The following is a 27,257-nucleotide window of genomic DNA, read 5'->3' as shown; positions in this document are numbered from 1 at the left end:
TGGCATGGTAAATAAAATTATGAAAAGTGAGGCGCAGACGGCTGTAATTTTCTTAATCTCCTAAGTTTCAGAAAAAGTCTTTGACCTCATATTCATAGTTCCACGTTATCCTTACCCTAACAGTTACTTGCACCCCATCCAAACTACACTGAGTAGCATACACACTAATCATTCCTCACAAAAACTTTATATATATATATATATATATCTATATATATATTTATATATAGGATATATTATATATTATTATATTATAATAATATATATATTGTATTATGTATGTATGTATAAAACTTTCCCTTACTGAAGCAAATTTCAAATTGAACCAACGATTTCGTTCTCATCTTCTATTACTCATTCTTCCAAAATACATCGTACATGTCCCACTCCTTTACTTTGTTATTGCTAATGATAAAATTCATGATAATAACCGACGCACGTTACCGTTTTCATTTCCTCGTTCAAAGCAGATTTCAAATCAAATCGACGAATTCCGTCATTCCACAACTGAAAACATCGGCATTACGAAAGAGGTGATATTTTGTTGCTTCTGATCAAGCAAATCTCAAATGAAATCACCCAAACTTATTCAGCAAATGAAATGTTTAAAAGCTTTTATTTTTAATAAATGAGATTACTAATCTATTTTCAAATATGTTCAAATATCCAGTCATCACACGATGTCAACCAACTTTATTCATGAAATTCGATCAATCAGTATTATTTATCAAGTCAGTTCAACCAAATGTAGTAACCCAACAATACGACCACTGTCGTTTACCTACAAAACTCAGATCAACAATAAGTTAACAAAAGTTATTATGTAAAAGAGGCTGAATCATTTACCAATCACATAATATCCCCTCACTTCATTCGTCAAATGATACCAACGAACATTATTTGGCCAACCTCATTCTTCATAATCACGAGACCACCCAACGCCCTCTGTCTAGAGATCCCCGGGACTCCTTCCTCCAGAAAAGGCCATACAACCTGATTTACCGTTCCATCATTTCCTTTCATCCCCAAACAGTAGCCCGAAGCCTAAAGCCTAACCCCCTTTACACTGACTGACCAAGATGTCTATTATGTATTCGGTCAACTGGACTGAATGTTTGAAGAGAATCGATGGCATGATTGGACGGAAACGATGCCACGGCCGTTCGTCCTTTCGTGGAATCACGTTAACCTCAATACTTTAATACTCTTCTCTCGCCGGTTGGACGATCGGGTTATGTTACTCTTTACAGATGTACAGTTTATATACACACACACACACACAAACACACACCCACACCCACACACAAACACACAACCCACACACACGACACACACACACACACACACACCACACACACACACACATATATAATATAGTTATATATATATATATATATAATAGATATCTATATATATATATATATATATATATATACACATATATATATTTATATAATGTGTGTATGTAAACTCCATTTTGCATAAGCTGGGTAGAAACTATTATTGGATCTAAGCTTCTGTACCACGACTTATGTTAGAGTATCAGTGCTGGATGATGCATTTATCATTATTGTATCTATGTTATTTACATGCACGTAAGTATTCATATATACTTATGTGTGGATGTAGGATGTAGGTTATGTGTCAGTTTTTCTTTTGAGAGAGTGTGTGGCGCCTGAAGGCTTTTGTCTACTCTCCTGGATCTCGCAAAGTCTTTTGATAAGAGGTTGCTATTTACGTCCTCTTTTCAACACTGAGTGTCTTCCGCCATAGTTGACTAACTATCAGGAACTTAATCTCACTGCAGAGGTCAAATGTACTTTGAGTAGCAGCAAAATATGCTCTTAACCATCCAGGATTCGAGAATTATATCTTGGTTTCATACGTTACCAAAATAAATATATCCTAAAATTTCCCACCAAATACTCAGACCTACTTCAAACTAAAAACCTCCGAACTGACACTGGATCTAAGGAAGCTGGTAATTTGTTTACGACCGATGATCTTTCTCTAAGTGTCCACAGACCCTATGTTAACCAACCATCCCACCTCCCTCTTCCTAAGATGTGCTTTTATAAATTTATTACTATATATTACTGACGTGCCTATTTGTTCCTTAGACTTCAACTCTGCCAACAACTGATGGTGCATCTATGGGTTCTCCCTAAGGTGTATTTTTATCCAGCTTAGCTGTAGTACATGGAAGCAGTGGAGAAGCAGGTATATTTCGGATATGCCAAACTTTTCCGATACCTAGATAGTACATGTCTTTGTTAACATCAGGAATTAGCCAAAACTACAGGACCTCATAGTTAATTTCCAAAATCGGTCCATAGGTTTATAACTGTCTAAGGGTTTACAAGCTACTCTATTATCGTGTAGTTTATATTGATGAATAGAGATGTGAGAAGTTGCTTGACATTATATATATATATATATATATATATATATATATATATATATATATATATATATTATATATATATATATAATGGGAAACTGCAAGACGCAACAGAAACTGATTCCACTATACTAAAATAAAATGAATTCGGTCACTGGGAACGCTATTACACAGACAGAATCGGGAACACCTCCGCAACTTCCAAAAACAGTTCGTATTACAAATATCTGTCATTACTTCTAGTAAAAATCAATAGGATGCTTTCCTCTTCTATTAAATTTGACATGTCGTTTAGCAATACACCCGAAATCTTTCATTTTTACGAGAATATGTGTTCTTATCGTCGCTTTTATTCCTCTGAGAATGAGGGCTGTAAGTACATCTGTAGACAATATATCAAGAGTGAATAACACAAGAAAGCTTATCAAGATTCAGTTACTAAAGAAAACGGTTTTACTTATTCTCGCATGTAAAAATCAAGATTTCTCTTTATCGTTTTCAATATTGTAATTATTACTAACTTTATTTCCTTAATGCTGATAAGACTTCCGAGATTAAGTTTTTAATTTGGTTTGCATAGTTTGGTTTGCATGTTTGTTTGGGTTCCACACAAGGAACACAAACTGTCCATCATTCAACCAATCTGATATCACGAGGGGCAACAAGGACTATATTTCGGGAAAGTTAGGACGTCATATTAGCACGCAATAGGCCCCTCTTCCCCGTTTGGGAAGAAGGTACCTGTAACAGGTACACAAAACATATAAGAAGAAGGTACCTATTACAGGTACATACAATATATAAGAAGAAGGTACCTATTACAGGTACATACAATATATAAGAAGAAGGTACCTATTACAGTTACATACATATATAAGAAAGTACTTATCACAGGTACATACAATATATAACAAGTAAAAAATGAAACTTCGGCGCCATCATGTTTTCTGCACAACAGCGACCCATGAGACTATTAATCACCGCCCGGTGGTGGCATGTCTATAGCGTTGCCAGAAGCACGATTATGGCTAACAATAACCATGAATGAAATAACAATTACTGAGACTAGAGGGCTGAAATTTGGTATGTCTGATGACTGGAGGGGGATGATCAACATATCAATTTTCAGCTCTGTAATCTCATAGTTTTTAAGATCTGAGAGCGGACACAAAAAGCGCAGAAGACATGCAAAGCCTTCTCAATACTTTTCTTTCGCAGAAAATTAAAAGGGGGCAAGAACTGTTATGGTGAACGAAGGTCACGACCAGGAGCTGCCTTACGCTTTTGGTAATGAAGTTTAGCATGTTCACACACACACACACACACACACCGGTTGCTTGCCCAGACAGATGCTTGCTTGCTAGTGTGGGAGCCTTCGAGCTGTATGTCCGTATTGATAGCTTTTAGGGAAAAATAGTTTTATTGACGATTTTTTAAAATTTCTGATTATGGTTTTACATGTTATGTTCTTAAATAATTGTACAAAGTTAAGGAGATAGGCCACTTGAATAATTGATACATTTGAGTCGTTGATTCGGAATGAGCTGCTAATCTCCCAATCTTCCTGTGAGGTTATATGTCTCCTATTAATTACCTGTAATATTTTTTAAGCAACCCATGATGATTATATCTTGAAAAATTCATTTTTCAAACATTTACATGGAATTAGTCTTTAAATTACGATTTTCATTTAAAATTGATCTCAAACTTTTCATATACAATCTTCCTGCATTGTAATTCTTGTTATAACCCAATCATAAAAGCAATAACGTACCTTATAAGCATAGAAAACTTAATTTATTTAAGTGCACTAATTTTTAACGATAACTCTGCTCCTGTCATTCACTTTACAAATACCATCACCTCCAATGTTGTTTTGCAGTGTATAACAAGAGAAACAACAGGTTATTTGAAACCATTTAATGCGTGTAGACAACTGGTCACAAGCGTATCAAAAATAATTGTTGTACATGCTTGACATGGGCCAATAATCCCATGAACTCTCCAATTAAGTGCGGTACTGTTTTTCTTATTCGTCACTGCAACATCATATGACTTTTTTCAATGGCGCTAAAACACTATTTCCTATTAATGTAAACTGGTAAACAATATATGCCCAATCAGTTATTTCTAAGAAAGATAGATCCAAAATATAAAGCGCGTTTTATAAATTTTGGAGTATCAACGTTTTTACTTCACATCTCATCAGACGTCCATGTGTCAACAAAATTTGCTCTTCTCTCTCTCTCTCTCTTCTCTCTCTCTCTCTCTCTCTCTCTCTCCATGATATTCTATGCATGTATATATATATATATATATGTGTGTGTGTGTGTGTGTGTGTGTGTGTGTGTGTGTGTTCTGTCACATCAACGTGATTCATATATAAGCATTAAGCTACAAATGTCCTATAATATCTAATTCGCTCTACCTCGAAATTAATCAATTTTCATATATGTTAACCGAAGATAAATTCTTTTATATGATAAGAAATTCGTCGGTTCATGAGCGCGAACCAGCTATTTAACTATTTGACACTCTCCTCAACATTTAACATAAATGAGAATTTAGTTTGACCTTTAAACACTGCAGCCTTATAATGCAACAACATTTAACTGACAATTTATTTTGAAAAATCGGGTGATAAAAAACTACGATTAAACCAAAAATGAGCCTAACGAAATTTGTCGAATCAAATTACCTAACAAGGTAATCCGAATCAACCAAAAAAAAGAAAAAAAAATCAAACCTATAAACGATATATGGAGATGCTGACTGGGATGTCACATAAAAAACGAATATACCAGAAAGTCTAGGCAAACAGGACTGTATGAACAAAGACATGAAGGAGGTCAGTTTTTATCTTATAAGACAAAAATAATTACTTACAAAAATATTAACACTGTAATATCCACTAGGTACCAAAAATCCACTACATCTGAGAAATATTTCATTCATAATTAAACATATAGGAAACGAAAATTATTTCCAATCAAAAATTTCTTCCATTCTTGAAGATAATAAATTCAAACAACTTCCATTCTTGAATATAATAAATTCAAACAACTTCCATTCTTTAAGATAATAAATCCCAACAAACACTACCCGCTTATGCCAACTCGAGTGTAAACAGTGGCGTCTCTATTTACATGAGAAACCAATTATCATCACTGACTCTCTCTCTCTCTCTCTCTCTCTCTCTCTCTCTCTCTCTCTCTCTCTCTCTCTCTCTCTCTCTCTCAAGCTACAACATTTATCCTTACAATATTTCCAAGAAGTGACGATGAAAAATTCAGTAAATAATTAACATGAATATACTGAGAAAATAATGATTAAAAATTATGCCTAATGTCACAGTCAATGAACTTCAAAACAAGCATTCATCCTAATTAGGCTCCCGCACTTTTGAAACAGATGCAACACACAACCTCATGCAGAGCACAATCTTGAATCTATTTTAGATACATATGCGGTCTATGGTGTGTTATAACAATATTTATTTAGTATCATATATAAAAATGTTTTACATGAAAATATTAATTTTCCATTACGTCTCTAAGGTACTCAAAATTTAATATTTACATATACTACATATATATACGAAAACATAGGCGTGCAGCATTTCAAGCACACACACACATATATAGAATGCAGATATATGGGCACATGTGATTCAAAATATAACAAAATGTTTTACAAAAATGTAAAGTCAATGCCTCAATCAAGACAATGATGACAATGGCCATCTTTACAGATGGTCGAGACGACCCAAAGAGCCGGTTCTCATCAGACCTGGCAAAATTAAATAGTGAGGCAATAGGGACTTCACGTGGGTCTTTTACTACGATGGGCATTTAATTGTATATATGCAATATGGAACGAACGGACGGAGGGACAGATGGAAAACCGGCATGACCAATAAACATGGTGTGGCATACGAATTACAAATATATTTATGTATGTATAAATATATATTTATACATATATTTATACATGTAGTATTTGCAATCCTCTGTCTACAACTTCCGGGCATTGTCCAAACCACTGAGTTCCACTGCCAACAGTGCTGAGGATTTCTGAAAGATGAAATCAAAATCAGCTTACTCGACCTACAATCAACTAACCATTGTGTGTGTGTGTGTGTGTGAGAGAGAGAGAGAGAGAGAGAGAGAGAGAGAGAGAGAGAGAGAGAGAGAGAGAGAGAGAGAGAGAGAGAGAGAGAGAGAGTGTCTTCTACTTTAAAGTAACAATAAGAAAGGAAAATAAAAGAAAAACTCGGCATTGCATAAATCAATAAAAAAGAAGTTTGAATCGTTAATTTCCACTTGCCTAAGAACAACTGGCAGCTGTATGTAAGTTTCTCTCCCGATATGTCTTTACAATGAAATGATAGTGACCTAAATCCTCTGTAAATATCGCTTCAATAACATTTTTATTAATACCTCCTGTTATAAAATGACTTGAAAAGCTGGACACTGTCCATAAAGTACAACAAATAAAACAATACCACTTCTACATACCTAGTAAATAAGATAGTGGGTTTCTTCATCTTCCGGATAATATATGATTACCACAACATCAGCAATAGGAAACATTACCCTCATTAAACATCTAAAGAATTAGCGCCACAAGGAAAACATCTTCGATAATAACTGATAAAAACTGAAAAATTTCACTTAAGAAAAACGGTATAAATGCATATTACTATCACTTTTATAATCAAAGAATGCGCTTTTTAAATCCATTACAATGCCTTAAAACAAATAAATAAATTCACCTCTAATTTAAAAAAAAATATGCTGTTAAAATTTACTTAATTTCTTATTGGTCATGGAAATTTCAATTATTGTGCTAAATTACAATAGTAATGAATAAATTAAATAAGAAGTAACTGAGAGCATAGTATTAAAAGCTCTAACTCGATAAAATACTGTTTCATAAAAATGCAGTTATTTGGTAAGTAATCCAACCTAAGGGAAATGGATGAGAGAGAGAGAGAGAGAGAGAGAGAGAGAGAGAGAGAGAGAGAGAGAAGATAGAGAGAGGGGGGGGGGGGGGGGGGGGGGGGGATTAGCAAAGATCGGGAAAAGACGAAGAATGAAAGGCACAGGTGAGGGGGAATGAAGTCTGCAATTTCACTCTCTTCTTTGCAGCAAATATGGGAGGGAGGGATTCCTCCAGTTTTATTGAATTCACAGCTACATAAGAAACGACATCCTTTGGTCTGACGCTCCAGTTATTCATACATATATCTAACGCCTATTTGTTACGTATGTAAGCATGCATGTCAGCAATGAATGATGCTTTTCTGCCTTTTCGTTTGTTTTGGATGCCTAAATAGAATCAATAAACTGAACAGCAAACTGAAGCTGGATTTGAAACCATAAGTCTGTCTCTATTATTATCGATATGCCACAGAAAATGTATGTGGAATATGCGTCCCTGCCCTAAGCGAGGCTTTCTGTTCATACTTATGAATATCCTGGTTTTGAAGCTTTAGAGCTTCCTGTTCCTGTTCAAAGATTTCATGTTTGACATCTTCTTGTTGTGGAAAAGGCGTATACATGAGAGAGTACATTCATCTTCCTACAAAGAGGTTTTGAGGTTGACTTTCCTTTTATTCACAAAAAATATTCTTGATTCGGGAGCTAGAAGATAAAGCTTGCAGAGAAAGGTGTCCTCGTCTTTTTCTGAAGCCACCTCCTCTTACCAGAAAGGCCTTAGATACAAAATACACATCCATATGTTAATGACATATCTTTCACAGTCGGTGTTTCTCTGTCTTTCATACAGGCGAAGTCTATTCATTCATGCTCTTCATTCCTGCCACGCAAACCTCATCTCTCTCTCTCTCTCTTTCTTTCTCTCTTTTGTTCCCTTTCCAAACAAAAGTTTTCTGAGCCTTTCTTTGGTTTTTTAGCAATTTATTTTCTGCGTCCTTTCCCAGACCTCTCTTTACCTGCGGTGAATACAAATCCATCCATTATTTCCGTTCTCTCTCTCTCTCTCTCTCTCTCTCTCTCTCTCTCTCTCATTTATCTCTTATGTCTTCTCCAAATTCCTTTAAATCTAATCTGAGTATACCTGGGTATATTTAAAGGACCTTGCTGCTATCATTAGTTTCAGATTCACTTGAGTTATCTACTTTCCTATCGTCTCCCTTTTTAATATTGTAGTGCCCTATTATCAAGTAATGCTTTCCAAAGCTACCTAGGTTATAAAAAAAGGAGAGAGAGAGAGAGAGAGAGAGAGAGAGAGAGAATATTAGTTTTATCATAGTATTCTTCACTTACAAAGATAAAGGTAAAACAGGACTGTGCAGGGAATAAGAAAACCAGCATGGCAAATACTGATGAAAAGGCTAAAAGCGCACAAGAGATGGAAGGTCTTATGAACAAGGATATGGAGGAAAGTAAAATAGTGGCGTAGTTATTCTGCTAGTAATACATGGATAGCCTGATGGCGATACCCATCACGCTATCCCTCATCATCAACTGATTAACTTATCTGAGTTAGACAAGGTTGTGTAACAATATATACAAAGACACCGGATATTTCATGGACTGGAATAGATTCAAACATTTTCATTGAGTGAAAACTAAATTAGATCTTTAAATCAGAGAAATAATTGTGCTTACAAAAACCACACATTACATGTATACTCACAGACGCACATACACATATATATATACATACATACATTATATATTTAATCATATGTATATAAATGAATGCTTGTATTTGTATAGGAAGCCTCGCGAACAAATTAAGACACATATGAAAGTAGCAATCATTGCAGCTGGCCATGAAGCTGATCCTAGCAATTAAAGTTGCATTACAATCTATCGTTGCAATAAAGGCAGAGTGCCATTTGCATTGATATTCAGCCGGCCTTTCCTCGTCGCCTGCGGCTATTCCCTACATTTATTTGTAGGAGGCGATTTCTTGCTCGATTTAACAGCAGCGTGGGAGCTACGCTGGAACAAACATTGATAGTTACATTCATACTCATATGTACATTCAAATACAGAAATACACAATATATATGCATCATCATCACTTACTCTAAAGCTTTATCTTTCATAGGTCTCCGCTCATCTCCTGTCTCACTTCTCTTAGTTATCATCCACTTAGGTTTTGTTGATCACTAAAAGGCATTTGACAGTCCACGGACCAATAATAATAATAATAATAATAATAATAATAATAATATATATATATATATATATATATATATTATATACATATATGTATATAATATATGAAACATTCACATAAATAGTTAGTTCTCAACGTATATAAACTTCAGTCTTATTTACAAAACCATTTTCCAAAGGGAAATTACATGTGATGAATGCGTTGGAACCGAAGTGTCTCGAACACTCAACACAGTACCTTCCAACGTCTCCAGTCGACGGTAACCAATTAGCCATCAAAAGAGGTATAAGTTGATGCCGAATCTGCCGCACTTGTTCACCAATCGAGCTATCATAATACCGACGCTAAGTACAATTTCCCCGATCTAGATTGGTAAACAATTATGACAGAACCGGCATTAACGTATATCACTCTTGATGGCAAAATGCTTACAGTCGACTGGAATCCTTGGAGGCTACTGTGACGAGTGTTCGAGACACCTCAGTACCAATCCATTTATCATTTATAATTCAACTTCGATGATAATCCTGAAGTAATGTGAACTGGATATTAAACGACAGTTGCAGCTTAATGATATAACATGCTTATATATCACTGAATAGTGTGCAGCAATAAGTTCAGATGAGGCTACAAGAAAAATAAACGAAGGAAGTACCAAAAGCTTTCCTGTTACTTCACATTTTTAAAGCACAAAATGTGTTGAAATATCACGAAAACGCTTGGTAATTCCTCATTCAATTTTTTCTATGGTCTCAGCTGAACATATATATATATATATATATATATATATATATATATATATATATATATATATATATATAATAAAAGGAGCCATAAAAACACCAAAATACAGAGAGAGAAGTACTATATTTCAGAGACTGCTGTCTCCCTCTTCAGGTAGATGAATAAGAAAAAGTTACAGAAAAGGTGGTATTTATACCAAGAGGTCCATCCACAGGTAAGCCAATTTAGGTCACTCCCGCTGATAATCTCCCTTTAATCTTCTTACGTGTCAGTTGAATGAAAACCTGGTCGACGATATCTGAGTCCCATACTCCCTTTGAGAGATTCATTACCTGCCTCTCTCTGATGAGGGCTGATTCCATCATTTGACTCTTGTACCGGCAGTTGCTGCTATAAAATGTGTGACAAATTCCAGTTTATACTATGGTTATGTTCATTTATATGGTTGAAAATAACTGAGTTCTGTTGTCCATACCTAACTGACTGTTTGTGCTATATTAATCTCTGGGGAAGTGATTTTCCTGTAAATCCGATGTAAGAATGGTCACAGTCCAGGCATGGGATTTCGTAAACGGCTGTGTCCTTGGGGGATGTCTTTTGTTGGACGTTAATCAGGGATTCGGTTAAGGTATTAGAGTAAGTAAATGCAAAAAGGTTAGATTTCCCGAGGGTCTGGGTCACCGTCTTAATCCTGTCCAGGTGTGGAATTTTAATTTTAATTTTATTGTTTGGTGTGTCTCTGGTCTTGTCTTGAGGAGGTTGGTAGAAAATTACGTTTGCTTTGTGAATTGCTTTCTCAATGATATGGTCAGGATACCTTAAAGACGAAACGTGTTTACGGATTAGTTCAAATTCTTTTTCCAGGAAATCTGGAGACCAAATTCGAAAGGCTCATAAGAATAGGTTGCTGGCTACGCCTATCTTGATAGGAATCTCATGATAGCTGAAGTAGTAAATGTATGAAAGTGAGAATGTTGGTTTTCTGTATATGGTAAATTTGTATTCTGTCGTGTCTCTGATTATTAAAACATCAAGAAAAAGGATTTTGTTGTCTGTTTCCAATTCAGCTTTAATTTGATGCTGGGCACTAATGCGTTTAATTTTTTATAAAAAATTCATTAAAATTGCCCCATTTCTACCCCAAAATGTTAGAATATCATCTATATATCTCATCCACAGCATGTTTTTGGGTTTTATTGCATTTATTACTGTAGTTTCAAAGTATTCCATGTACAGGTTGGCTAAAACAGGACTTAAAGGACTACCCATACATACTACACCCAAATTTATACTTATAGAATGATTCCCCAAATGAAAATACATTATTAGATACACATAATTCAACTAACTTTATTATTTTGTCTAGCGCCAATGGGAAATGATCTGAATAAGGGGATAGTTTTTCCCTCAAAAAGTGAAGAACGTCCTGTACTGGTACTTTTGTGAACAGGGAATGTACGTCAATGCTTAAAAGTTTTATGTTGTGAAGTGGTATATGTGCTTCTCTGAATTTGTGACAAAAATAATACGAATGTTCAATGTGACTAGGAGAAAAAGTGCCTAAAACAAGGGAAAGGAGGCCAGCTAACCATTTAGAAATTTAAAGTAATTAATCCTAAACTACCCAACTTTTAAGGCCTTCCCAAAACTCACAAAGACAACCTTCCATTCAGACCCATCGTATCATGTGCCGGAGCTTTCAATTACAAAATTTCTAAATGGTTAGCTGGCCTCCTTTCCCCTGTTTTAGGCACTTTTTCTCCCAGTCACATTAAACATTCGTAAGACTTTTGTCACAAATTCAGAGAAGCACATATACCACTTCACAACATAAAACTTTTAAGCCTTGACGTACATTCCTTGTTCACATAAGTACCTGTACAGGACGTTCTTCATTTTTGAGGGAAAAACTATCCCCTTATTCAGATCATTTCCCATTGGCGCTAGACAAAATAATAAAGTTAGTTGAATTATGTGTATCTAATAACATATTTTCATTCGGGAAATCATTCTATAAGAATAACTTCGGGTGTAGTATGGGTAGTCCTTTAAGTCTTGTTTTAGCTAACCTGTACATGGAATACTTTGAAACTACAGTAATAAATCCAATAAAACTCAAAAACATGCTGTGGATGACATATGTAGATGATATTCTAACATTTTGCGATAATAAATGGGGCAATTTTAATGAATTCTTTTCAAAATTAAACGCATTAGTGCCCAGCATCAAATTTAAAGCTGAATGGGAAACAGACAACAAAATCCCTTTTCTTGATGTTTTAATAATCAGAGACACGACAGAATACAAATTTACCATATACAGAAAACCAACATTCTCACTATCATACATTCACTACTTCAGCTATCATGACATTCCTATCAAGATAAGCATAGCCAGCAACCTATTCTAACGAGCCTTACGAATTTGTTCTCTAGATTTCCTGGAAAAAGAATCTGAACTAATTCGTAAACAGTTTTCGTATTTAAGGTATCCTGACCATATAATTGAGAAAGCAATTCACAAAGCAAATGTAATTTTCTACCGACCCCCTCAAGACAAGACCAGAGACACACCAAACAATAAAATTAAAATTAAAATTCCACACCTGGACAGGATTAAGACGGTGACCCAGACCCTCAGGAAATCTAACCTTTTTGCATTTACTTACTCAAATACCTTAACCGAATCCCTGATTAATGTCCAACAAAAGACATCCCCCAAGGACACAGCCGTTTACGAAATCCCATGCCTGGACTGTGACCATTCTTACATCGGATTTACAGGAAAATCACTTCCCCAGAGATTAATATAGCACAAACAGTCAGTTAGGTATGGACAACAGAACTCAGTTATTTTCAACCATATAAATGAACATAACCATAGTATAAACTGGAATTTGTCACACATATTTTATAGCAGCAACTGCCGGTACAAGAGTCAAATGATGGAATCAGCCCTCATCAGAGAGAGGCAGGTAATGAATATCTCAAAGGGAGTATGGGACTCAGATATCGTCGACCAGGTTTTCATTCAAACGACGCTTAAGAAGATTAAAGGGAGATTATCAGCGGGAGTGACCTAAATTGGCTTACCTGTGGATGGACCTCTTGGTATAAATACCACCTTTTCTGTAACTTTTTCTCATTCATCTACGTGAAGAGGGAGACAGCTCTCTGAAATATAGTACTTCTCTCTCTGTATTTTGGTGTTTTTATGGGCTCCTTTTATTAGATGGAATTCTGTTATAACCGACCATACTATTTAATTATATATATATATATATATATATATATACAGTCATTATATATATATATATATATATATATATATATATATATCTATTATATATTATATATATATATATATAGATACTATAAGATTATACATATATAGCTATATGTATATATATATATTATTTATATTATGTATAATGTCTGTATATATATATATATGCATATGTATATATATATATATATATATACACAATGTATATGTAGGTATATATACACAGCAATTTCGTCATCTCTCTCTCTCTCTCTCTCATGACACCCACCGCATCTCTACTGTGAAATCGACTACCGTCGTAGGCGATTACTATCTCTACTTTAAACTCCAGCGATTATACTTTCCGGCTGTCTTCCCTCGGCGTTGCAATCTTTCATATGTCAAATGGCATCCAATTTTTATCTTCAATAATGTCACTTTCATTCCTGTTGCCATCTCCCTCTCGTGTTTCTCATTTTTCTTGTAATTCAGCAACTTAATTATTCAATATTTTTTCATTTCTTTCTTTCGTCAACAGATATAAAGTTTCGGTCTTCCATTATTATTTTTCTCACTTTAGCCATCCGTCACCAATTCTTTACCTTTACTATCATACCCTTGGTTTCTTCCTTCGCATCCTTTTCCCTCGTTTCATTCGTTATTCGGCGTGTCTACCTTATATTCTCCTCTTTATCCCTCCAAACGATGATCTCTACTGCTCATCTTCTCTGGCTCATCTCTAGCATCAAGTCTGGTAAAAACATACGAAACTAAACACTACGGTTTTCCTTGTAAACCAGGAATAATAGAACAAAGTGATAGTCACACCAGCAGGAACACAATTCAAAATCACTGGTTGTTCTCACGTCACATTAAGAAAAACGGTAGTTGAAAAAACGTATAAAGTACGAAAGCAAAATGTACCAGGCGGTAAAACATTCAAGTGGTTGTTACATCGATTCATTATCTACTCGAAAAAAACATGCACCATATTACAATATATTAAACTGGAAATCGTCCTAACCTATGTCATACTAAATTGGCAGTCGTGTCATCTTTAAAATATGACGACGACTCTGTGCAAAGACATTCGATACAGTTTGTAAGCACTAAACGATTATGGCGGTAAATAAACTATCACTGTCTCTCGATTTACGAGACACAATCAAACCAACAGGCTGAACGCATACAGATGGCATTTCCATCTCCTTAGTAAAGGTATACCTTACTGATATAAAGCACTTCGTACTTTAGGGACAACAGTCCTCCAGTGTAAAGGTTTTTTAATACTTCCTAGGATGTGAAATCACAAGAAACCTCCAATTTAATGATCCTTACAATACAAAAAAGTCACCACGTCTAAAGACATGAGCGAGTGATTTTTTTAAAGAAATGAAAACTTTACTAAATACAGGCAGAGAGAGAGAGAGAGAGAGAGAGAGAGAGAAGAGAGAGAGAGAGAGAGAGAGATAACTCATGCATAGTCTCTGTGGCTCAGGTCCAAGAGTCCTTTTAACCATTTATCGTTTAATGGATTCTCTCCAGGATCTTGAAAGCAGAGAGATCATTCTGGAATCTTAGAATCTTTTCTGAAATAGGTCCTCTTGTCTGTATCTATTCCTGGAAAGAACAAGGAGATGGGTGTTACCTCTCACGGAGTAAGTGATTTTAAGATAGAAATTATACCAGTTTAAAAATAAAATGTCTGCTCTAACCCCCAAATATCCGACCAAGAGTTCGCGATGCTCTGTGTAAACCAAAATGTTCAATCGACCGATAAAAAGGTAAGATACTTACTAACAAAAAACTGGAAACCGTTTAATATATACAGAGAAAATTATTACTGAAAAAGAGTAAGTCTATCTGGTACTACCATGTAAAATATTTACTGAGAAACTATGAAACATAGAATAGAGGAAAGGGACAAAAAAGAAATACAGGATAAAAAAAAAAGACAAAATGTCAAAGTTGGTCGACGAGAGGGACAGAAATTGTTACCTGGGAAAGGATTTACCAACATGCAATGCATTTAGAACTGACAGATAAAAGAGAGGATGAGCATTTGGAATAATGTGGTACTCCATTACGAAAATATTACCTTATAATAAAGTAAATTTTAAAGCAAACTACACGGAAAATTAAACCTTAAGAATATATACTTAAAATTCATATGTAAGAGCAGATACAATACCACGTATTTGTCTAAACAGGTAAAAGGAAAGCAAGAAATGGTAAAATAAAGGGCTGCTGATATAAACAGGGCCAAAAGCTCATAATACAGTTAGTCGCTGGAGCGTCAAACACAAGCGACGGCAATTTATGTAGACGTTTAATGAAATGTTGGTTAACAATCTTCTTATGATGACGACATGACCACATTTTCTCGGTACCTCACAATCATCCCGCCCAATCCTTTATTACGCCTTTTTTCATGTCAACACATTTTAAATGTGGTCTTTTTGTAACCGAGCTCAGTTACTCCCATCCTATACGCAAGAGAAAATAAATCGGGCCATATTAACCTGTAAGCAGTAAAGAATGATTAGCATCAATTAATCCTATGCACTATTTTCAATTATTAGCCAAGGCTTTTTTTCCTTTTATTTTTCACATACTTCTACAGTTTAGCATGATATATATATATATATATATATATATATATATATATATATATATATATATATATATATATATATATATATATATATATATATATATATATATATATATATATATAATATATATATTATATATATGTGTGTGTGTGTGTGTGCGTTCTAAACTGTAGGAGTATGTGAAAAATAAAAGGAAAAAAAGCCTTGGCTAATAATTGAAAATAGTGCATACAAGGAACATGAACATGACAGCTGATGCCATGATTCCGAGAACATCACCTAGAACTCATTCTTCCTTAAACCAGCCAAGTGGGACCTGATACTTTCCTTGGGTGGTCGGTTTGACTAATTAAACTTAACAAACGCCGTTGCCTCTTGGCTCAAAAGCTATTTACCTTTTCACAGCGAACCATCACGCAATAATACTCGATTCAGATTCCCACCGTCTAATAAGAGATAAAAGAAAATCTTGCTGCATCAAGTAACTCAAATCTGTGATTATTTGTGTTGTCAAAATTACAGTTCAGGAGAAAAATCAAAACTGGCTCCTTCCCAACTTCGCTTATCGGGTTACCGAGAAAGGGGCAGGATATCAAGGGCATTGTCTGCATCGCCTCTGCATCGGACTATATTATCTTATATATCAGTAATTACATGCAGTCGTGCTGGAAAAATAAAAAAATTAAAATTCTCATTTCTTTTGTTTCCTTAAATACATAGTCACATGGACCGATGAAAACATGAAAACCTAAACACTCTTATACTCAAATATAATGGAACCTTTCACAAGTAACTCTGGCCAAATACTAATCACAGGTGGAAGTACTGTTCTAAAACCGATGAGAGAAGGTAGGGATAGTTTTCTGCAAATTAAAACGAACTTACAAATGGACGGATATCTTTCCATGGTGGTAAATTTGAAGTGATCTCCATATTAAAAGTAACTGCTTTATGAATAAACCGTACTTCTTGGAAAGGAATGTTTGTGGCATCTACAGGACAACAGTCCTTTTCATATTCTATAACACTTGTAAAAGTAGAAAGTAGAAATAAGCACTGTAAAGTAAAAGTATTGCAAAATAAAAATATTGTAAAGTAAAAGTATTGTAAAGTTGATTTCAAATGGCTTATAGCACTAAATGCCGGCAATAGGTTACCAACCCGATGGCCTTCGCATTACAAAATTGCTGAATATCAAAGAAATCAAAATAAATTCACAAATTTGAAATCAAGACAATGAGAGTTGCTTTCTGTCATTGAAAATATAATTAATACTTTTAATAAATTTTGGCAAAAACCGGGTTCAGAATTATACAAAAAAGAATGTCAATGAAATTTGGTACTGATAAAAGCAAAGTAGTTATTGCAATTACACTCAGGGTTATAATAATTCTTTTCTGCAGCAATTATTAAATACGTTGGATACATGTTAAAACGCTTTTTCCTAATTCTAGTTGTAAAATATGAACTTTTTTATAACATGTACATTCTGCCGTCACCTCTGTAAGGTAAAAAGTGTGAGGGAAAATATGGAGAAATCCAGTGTAATAAAAAAATATTTCTGCGCTCATGTCATTCTCTTTTAGCACCCGTTATCCACATGCGAGCAGTTCTGACTCTGACTCTTTCATATTTTCACTTCGTGAGAATACAAAGAACAGACCAATATTTAATTTTCATTAGACTTATTGCGTTTGTAGTAGTCCTGTTTCACACTGGGGTGTAGGTCATCAATCACTTGAAATGGGTTATACACTGTGCGGGACAATGATTTTTAAAGCCATCAGTTTCCGAGGTCGTTTCAACGGAAAATTATTCATCACGACTAGGACCAATTTACAAGTGAGCGAAAAGAAAAAAAATTAAGCAGGATATGTGAGATTCATTCACTCTCACTGAGTGAATTGAATCACCACCCTATAGAATTTATCGTTAAAGCAATGAATCCATTCCATATAGTCGGAAGGTCGTTATTGTCTGCTTTTCCTACGTGTAAGAATTTGGACAGAAATTTCGGGTTCGGAGGAACAGACATACTTGTGAGTCTTCATTAGATATGAAAAGCAACTGGACTAATTCATTTAAATATCATCTGGTGACAGCCACCTCTATTCAGTGTAATTAGATTTCCCCCTCTTTATGCATATCTTAATTCACGATAAAAAAAGACAATCATATCAAAGAATCATAATTTCTCTTTGGAGCTATGGCTACTTTACTGTGGCCGTTACGACTGCGTTGAAAAGAAGACATACGAAATTGTAAGGTTAATACAAAACCTAATCTCAAATAATTTTTCAACGTGTAAATATTATATTGATATCAAATAGATATGATTCTCTTTGCATTAATTTACTCCTTGCCAACAATTACATATTTACCTATGCCTAACCCTCGGAATAGTCTAAAAATCCTGATTCCTCTCAACAAAATATGACTGCAGAATCTGCTGGTCCCTTTTACCAGATATTTGTGTTTTTCATCAGCCATCGAGTTCTGTAACTTCTGAAATTCTTCAAACTCTGGCACCGATGTTTTGAATCCTACCATCGAAGGAAAAGGCTTTGTAATTCAGTATTCAGTCTTGTAGGGATAGAAGAGTGAGAGAAATAGAGAAATTTAGAGTTCATTGTTACTAGTATCAATAATATCTTTGTATGTGCATAAGTAGCAGTGTTTGAAAAACAAAAACGTTTTCAGTATGGTATGACACTGGCAGCAGTTTTGTTGATGTTATTAACCACTCCTCATAAAGGGAAATAACTTCATATGTATATACGTATATATATATATATATATATATATATATATATATATATATATATATATATATATATCTCGTATGTATGTATGTATGTATATATATATGTATGCACATATATACATATATGTATATATGTATGTATTATGTTCTTCCGCTTTGGCGAAAGACTGTTTGTCTTTTCTTACGACTGTTGTTCGTAAGCATTACTGGTTCTACTTTTCTTCTCTCCTACGTTGTATCTTAGTAAAGTTGATTCTTCTTAGAATAAGGGAGATGATTCAAACGGAGGAAGTTGATACATTTAAACAGCTTTATTTCTCAACTCCATCACAAGAGAGATGGTTCGGTCAAGAGACCGCTCCGTTTGATAACTGGAATAGAACTAACAATTCAAAGCATCGTGTCGATAGCGAAACACTAGCTATCTCAGCGATTTATACAAAAAGAAATAAGTAATCCGCCGGCTCGGAAGTTACAAGTTTCCGGCGCAGGTTAACAGGTCAACCGCTTCCCATGGAAGGTGTTGTGAGCAGTTAACAGATTCATGAATTGATGATGTTTCCAAACAAACGTAAACCAGGCTACTGCAAGCATTGCACAGCGTGATCTAGATTTGAGGTTGTCACGTAGGACGCTCCTAATTCACCAATGACCCCTCAGGTCATGGGTTCTATTTACAGATATGTAATTATCTGTTCTTTTAAATGTATTTATTACATATGTATATGCATTATAAAACATACATACATACATACAACAATACATATACATACATACAAAATACATATATATATATATATATATATATATATATATATATATATATACATGAGTAGCCATATAACTCTTGTTCTTTCGCCCTTACAGTTTAATCAAAGGAGGAGAGGAGATGCGACTGGTCAAACGAATGAAGGCGGAGTACGGCGGGGGCCTTCGGGAACTCTCCCAACACGAGCTCGCTATATTCCAGGTAAATCTCGAGGACTTTATTTCCTGCTTGTGTAGATTTATGACTGTGGGGCTTGGTGGATGTGGGGAGTGTTCAATGTGCCTGACAGGATTTTAGGTTTTCATCAAATACTTAATATTAGTATTATATGACTTCAAATTTTTCATGCAGCGTGAATGTGACGTGGAATAAGCGTGATGGGCAATAAATATGCATTATATTCAATGTTCCTTGTGCTGTGAAGTCAGGTGAATGCTCGATACGGTGAGTGCTTTTGGATAGTGGGTACATAATGCAGTGGTGGATTGTACAGTGAACGTATATTTAAGAGGAATACATACTGTTATGGCTGTATAATGTGGTACTCAATAATGCAATTGAGCGAGCAGAGAATGGAATACTTGATACGTTAATGTTAGTTAGTGAATGGGTCCTGTAATGGTCCTGTAATGATGTGCAGTCAGCTGAATGCGTCATGTGAATATTCAATGTAGGAAAACTGCAGTCCAATCATGTCGCTGGGAGCGTGATGAACTCATCCAGCGAGTGTGAAGCGAGCCAAATTTCAATTAAGAGATTGTATGGTCTCGACTCTGCAGAATGTGTTGTGCAGTGAACAGTTACTGTGTCGCAACGATATGTTCTTAGTTCTTCCCCTGAATCATTTTCATGACAAATTATAACTTTTCGTCTGGGTTTCGGTTCGTCTTCTCTGAATTCGGCATCATTGATGGTAGTTGATTTAATACTAAAGTCTAATATCATTCCAATCACTCAATCAATCAATTATCTTTGGATTCACTAGTCGTCATCTACTTTTTTCTTTTTCATTTTTTAACTAGCACAAGGGATGAGGTTACAAGCTATATGTTCCTAGTTCCTGTCGCCTTCCCTCTTAGAAAAAATCGGTCTTCTTTTGGATGATGGAAACTGAGTCGTGTATGAATGGATCTTCGACACGAGTGTCTTATGTTGCCATACTAGTTAAAAGGACATTATAAATGGGGTGATGGGAGAACACAATAACAGGGAAAAAAAACAGCAGATAAAATTGTGTGTGTGTGTGTGTGTCTTTTCGCCAATAATGAGAATTAAAACTGATAAGTGCTTCGTTACCAGTGGGATTTGGCTCCGTCGCCAAAAGCCACTGAACATCGTTGTATCTAAACCAGGCACCAATTAGAAGCATTTATCAACTATAACTGCTCGATGGGTGTAAGTTATGAAATTATATTAATGACGTTATATTTACGAGTATAAAAAAATACACGGTGGATGAGACAAAAATTCAATATACATCTCAGGTGGTCCTTAAAATATATTTATTGCAAGGTTTCAAAACACGAAGGTTTCATTTTCAACTTATAGAGACAAAAAAACTATATATATATATACATATACATATACATATACCATATATATATATATATATATATATATATATATATATATATGTGTGTGTGTGTGTGTGTGTGTGTGTGTGTGTGGTGTGTGTGTGTGTGTGTGTTGTATTGAGAGAGAGAGCATACTTGTATATGGTGTTAGATGTAAAACGAATGTACATGAGAATTATGTGGTCTCGTCTGGTCACATCACATGTAAAGCATGGAGGACAAGACGCAAGAACACACACAACTATGGTGTGTGTAAGAAGGGGTGAGGATGCTGTTTACCATGCACTGGCCATCTCCAAATTTGTTCACACGTATTTATATGAATTTGTTGTTGGCAGGGTGTTGAGGACGGCGGGACCTTCTTCACCACCCTAGAGCGGCAGAGCATCGTTCTTCACATCCTACATTCCCTCCGAGCGACCCACGAAGAGTCCATAGAAGCCACATCCTTCCGGGAAGGACAGGCCATCAGTGAGCATCTGGGTGTTAACTCAAAAGGGGATCAACACCAGCAGTAATTTTACTAATGAATATAAATCCCTACGAGATAAGATCAGATTGTGTAGTGGGCCTAATATACTATATGTAGTCGAGTTACTACTGCTGGAAACCTAGAAACTGTTAATAGCACAAAGTTTTATTGCATATCCATGATGTTTGGGTGTTCCTGTACTCGATTCCATGGGATGTCACTTTGATAGCTTTGGGGAAACCGTGAAATCCTAAATTGGGGCTACCGTCAGGAATAGAAAATCGACCATAAGCGTTGGATGCAGCTGTCGATCATCTGGAATACTATCCTGGACTTATTGCTGCTTCCGTGGAAGAAGATTCTCTCGCTGTAACCCTCTCACTAAGCAAGTTGAAGAATAGGATGAATGTTAATTATGGGAGGAAGATGATGATGATAAACAGGAACTATACGAAATAGAAAGTGATGAATTTTGAAATTAAGTCATTACATGTCCAAAGTAAGGTATGATACCAGTCTGAGGATGAAAAATTTATGCTTGGTGTTTTTTTTTATCATACCGGTGTTGGGCTGCTTGCCCCTATGGAAAAACATAAACACAGATTATTATTCATTTATGAATAAGAAATTACTCGCTTTTTTTAGTCTGATGTGATAAAAGTTCTAAACATTATCAAAATTGTACACTCATGAGCAGCAGTAGTCATGGTTTGTAGTTATGTAAACCATATTTTTCGCTGTCAAAAGAAAACCAACGTTGTGCATAAAACTCTTTATTATGAATAAGTTCTTTTCAGAATGGTAAGTGGTTAATAAATTGTACTGTGTAACCAAGAGAGAAAAAAAGATAAAATTTTAGGGTGGCAACTTTAGGGTCAATAAACAAAAACTATTTGCATGCCAAAATATCATATGTACATGAATACCCATGTACATTTGTTTTTGTATAGAACATTCTCTTAAGTTCTCTTAAGGATTCTATGATCTTCAAAATTACTTTTACAAAATCCAAATAAAGAATATAAAGTAATGATTTCAGAAAAAATTTCGTCATTATTCTAAAATTTTGGTCCCAATTGGCTGCCATTTTTAAATATATTCTTTATATATGGTATCTGATGATGTTTAAATGCATTCCACTGGAATCCCTTGAACAAAAAATATAGGTAGAAAAACCAAATTTCATAATTCTATGACACTACTTTAAAAAGGAACACCCAAACATCATGAATAGGCAATAAAAATTTGTATTATTACCTGTTTCTAAGATCACTAAATTTTACTAAGGACTAGAAACTAGACTTATATATGTATATATATATATATATATATATATATATATATATATATATATATATATATATATATATATATATATATGTATATATATATATATATATATATATATATATATATATATATATATATATATAATATAATATATATAACGTGCGTGTGTCTGTGGTTACCAAATTCTATAACATAATACAGACGAATAATAATGGAGGAGACTTCAATTTCCTAAATTCCGTTCCGTCTTCCAGTACCCAAATTCCAGTCCGACGGTACAATTCACGGGATCCTTCCGTTACACGATTACAAGAAGCTGGAAGTGCTCCGGACCACGTGGGTGCAAACCTTCTTCCAGTATCAACCAATAGGTAAGTGATACAGCAATCTTCGGCGTTCTATTGTTATGAAGATATGACTGAACACTTCATTATGAAAGGGATGATTGAACAGGTCATGTTTCTGTTGTGTAGCGAAAGTCTAAATGTAAAATAATAAAACCTCCCTTGGGTAAAAGGCTAACGTGCCCGAGAATAATTCTGAGGTAAAAAATTTAAAATTCATTATCTTTACAGATCAGAACAAAAATGCATTGAACCTAATCATTCGATGAATATAATCACTTTTTAGATATTCCTCTTAAAAAATTTGCGCACAAACAGTAAAATTGCCTATTTTCAAAAATTCTCTTCCACTTTCCTAGAGCAGGATCAGAAACAACTTTTTTATCATCAGGCCTGAGAATGGCTCACTGTCAGCGAGGAAAAAATAAACAAAAGATGTATAACAAAACTACCAGGCAAGACTACCTGTTTGTCCGTAGCATTCTATTCATTTCTGTTAAATATTAACAGTTCATAATAAACTATTATAAAAGACAGAAATCTAAGAGAAAGATAGAATCTGATGCTCTTTGGTATTATGGTCCAACTACCTGCTGATAAAATTTTAATATATATAATATATATTATATAATATATATATATAGATATATATATTATTATATATTATATCTATATAAATAATAATATAATATATTTTTTATATATAAGTTATATATTAATTATTATGATATATATACATAATATATAATATGTTACAAACATAAATTGGATGAGCACATATGTACTTACCCAACCCAAGACCGTGAAAATAAGAAGAGAGAAGACTCGGGAAAGTTGAAGAGTGGAAAGCAAAACCTCAAAGGTACGATAGTCTTGAATTAAGAACTCTCATATTTGCAACATGGGAAAAAATTCCAAAGCCTGGTAGCAAAGTCAAAGAGATAGTTACTGAAATGTGCAATAAGAGGACTGTTAAAATAGATCGTGTAACTATAGCAAGAATCGGCCTGTCACGGTGCAGCTTGATAGAACGAAGTCCTCCTTAAGCTCGTCGGACGGTTACCGGAATAATGCATAAAATAAAGGGACAGAAAAAACTCCTCGAAGCAGAGCGACGAGGGAGCAAGTGAGATGCAAGAATACGTCTCTCATACCAATTAGAGATACCTACAAGAAGCACCTCAAATAAGAGACAAATATGAACAAACAAGGCTGACATAAACCTTTTAACTTTTGACAGCAAAAAAACAATTTCTGCACTTACACGAGGTGATTTGAACTAAATGATTCCTGAAAGAAGTTCCACGCAGCCTGAATATCCACTGTCTTTTCAGAAAAAAGACTCTCAATTGCATTGGAGGGGCAAGAAAAAATTAAAAGATAAAAACTTTATGAAACACTAAATTAGGACAAGGCACGATATCGCCCATTCAGATAAGCTGAGACCAGAGTAAATGGCTGCAGAAACATAAGTAAGAATGACTATGAACACTGACTGTTGAGGATATTAGTAGAATTGCAATGTATATACTTCACACATACATACAAAAACACACTTATACTTGTAATTCAGTGTATGTAAATATCATAAGCAAAGGAAAATGCTATTAAACCCGAAAACAAGCTTGAAGTGTACGCCAATTCGGTTACGCCAGGCTGCTATAAAATAAAGGAACGCAGAGAGAGAGAGAGAGAAGGAGAAGAGAGAAGAAGATAGAGAGAGAGAGAGAGAGAGAGAGAACAATTAAAATTTAAGATATTAAAAAAAGAAAAATACATAATATAGACATTTAAAAATTCTCCATTGGCTTTATTATGATAATGATATTTCTGAGTGTAACCAGAGATACTTTAGTCTTTAGTATCAACTGCAGTAACCACAGGGTCTACTTATAATTATGACTTTGATATATTCTCACAAAATGCACAATTTCTATGTACCCATAATCATGGTATACTCCAAATCCCCATTACGTGACCAAACTGACAGCATCATTAGCTTGGCTGCGCAGTTCTGCTGTGTTATGGGAAAATTTCACTCCACGAAATAGAGTGAAAAGACGTACAGCCTTCTTCCTAGGGGGAAAATTACGGCTGGAAAAAAAAGGGGCACGCGTGTTTAGAATGTACACAGACACACACACTATATATATCATACTACATACATACATACATATTTATATATATATATATAATATATATATATATATATATATATATATATATATATATATATATATATATATATATATATATATATATATATATATATATGTATGTATATATATATATATATATATATATATATATATGTATGATATATATATATATATATATATATATCTAATATATATATATATATATATATATATATATATATATATTATATATATATATATATATATATATATATATATATATATATGTATTGTATATATATATATATATATATATATATATATATATATATATATATTAATATATATATATATATATTTAATATATGTATGTATATATATATATATATATATATATGTATATTATATATATATATATATATATATATATGTATATGTGTGTGTATATATATATATATTATATATATATATATATTTAAATTTATATATATTATATATATCATATATGTATATATATATATATGTGTATATATATATATTTATATATATATGTTATATATATCTATATATATATATATATATATATATAATATATATATATACACACACACAGACACGTTTGTGCGCGTCTGTTTATGTGTGCGTGCGACTGACGTTATTTACGTAGTCAAAATATATGCTAATTTATTTGTGCAATAACCGATGTGATGAACTTCGTCCTACCCTTATTCGGCCATGTCTACTTGCGGAAAAGTAGGGGGGGGAGAAAAAAGAAATGGGTGCCTAAGACCTAAGGGGAGAGAATGTATCCACCAATCAAATTAAAAGAAAAAAAAAAGATATGTTGTTCGTAATAAAGACACACAGAAGGTTGTCATTTCCAACAAACGGATCACAATGTCCTAAATTTTATTTATTACTGGAAACAGCTAAAAAAAAAATCATTAATTTTCCTTGAAATTTTTTTATCATTTCCCCGGCTGTGACGCAAACGTCCAAGAGTTATTTAGGACCAAACCCTGCCCCTGATACCGGCGTCCGGCTACCGTTACATTTCCTTCGAGATGTTTTTATTCATTCAGTATTGGGGTGATTTTTCCCTCTAACTTTGCCATGCTGCAACGATTAATTCACAGCTTTTACAGAAAAATTTAATCAATTATAAATACTCTTAGTGTGAGAAATCTGATGAAGTGAAATCGATTAATCAACTTCCAAATGCTTCCTTTTGATAAACACGCGTTACTCTGTACCTCATTTCGACCGTGGTAAAAGCCAAGATAAGCAACATTTCCTAATAAAATTACCAAAGCCCTTTTTAAGGCCTCACAAACCCATACAAATTTTTTATACGTTCACAAGTACACAGCGCTCATGATGAACGACATCCTTCTAAGTCATGTCAACAGTATAGAGCTGGAAAATCCACGATTCCAAAGATAAGAGTGAAATTTCTAAAGCCACCTGAAGGCGGAAAATAAGTACAATTATGCAAAATAAATACTTGATATACAACAGGTGATAGCATGCACTTGACAGCGAAGTGACTACCTCTGAAACTTCAAGTTTTCCTATATCTCTATCCAAGAAATTATGTTGAGGAGTGAGTGACCCACTAGTTAAAAAACTTTTTCTAATATGCTAAAAACAAAAACACATACACAATATATATATATATATATATGTGTGTGTGTGTGTGTGTGTGTGAGTGTGTGTGGTTGTGTGC

At 34.2% G+C, this 27,257-nt stretch overlaps 1 protein-coding gene and 1 long non-coding RNA gene across 14 annotated transcripts in view; one reads left to right on the top strand and one right to left on the bottom strand.

The window, feature by feature from the left end:
• The window catches only part of LOC135219805 (uncharacterized), a 1,047,642-nt gene that overhangs the window by 406,690 nt on the left and 613,695 nt on the right, over positions 1-27,257 (bottom strand). The gene's annotated exons all lie outside the window — the stretch shown is intronic.
• LOC135219802 (anoctamin-8-like) overlaps positions 1-27,257 on the top strand; it is a 495,835-nt gene that overhangs the window by 432,237 nt on the left and 36,341 nt on the right. For all 13 annotated transcript variants that reach the window (XM_064256882.1, XM_064256881.1, XM_064256883.1 and 10 more), the window contains 3 exons: positions 19,812-19,914; positions 21,626-21,758; positions 23,304-23,420. In XM_064256882.1, coding sequence (XP_064112952.1) covers positions 19,812-19,914; positions 21,626-21,758; positions 23,304-23,420 — 353 coding nt within the window. The remainder of the gene's footprint in view (positions 1-19,811; positions 19,915-21,625; positions 21,759-23,303; positions 23,421-27,257) is intronic.

Source organism: Macrobrachium nipponense, chromosome 1 (genome assembly GCF_015104395.2).
Source record: "Macrobrachium nipponense isolate FS-2020 chromosome 1, ASM1510439v2, whole genome shotgun sequence".
Taxonomy (NCBI): domain Eukaryota; kingdom Metazoa; phylum Arthropoda; class Malacostraca; order Decapoda; family Palaemonidae; genus Macrobrachium; species Macrobrachium nipponense.
Note: the sequence above shows the minus strand (reverse complement) of the source record. Positions and strands in the feature narration are given on the sequence as shown.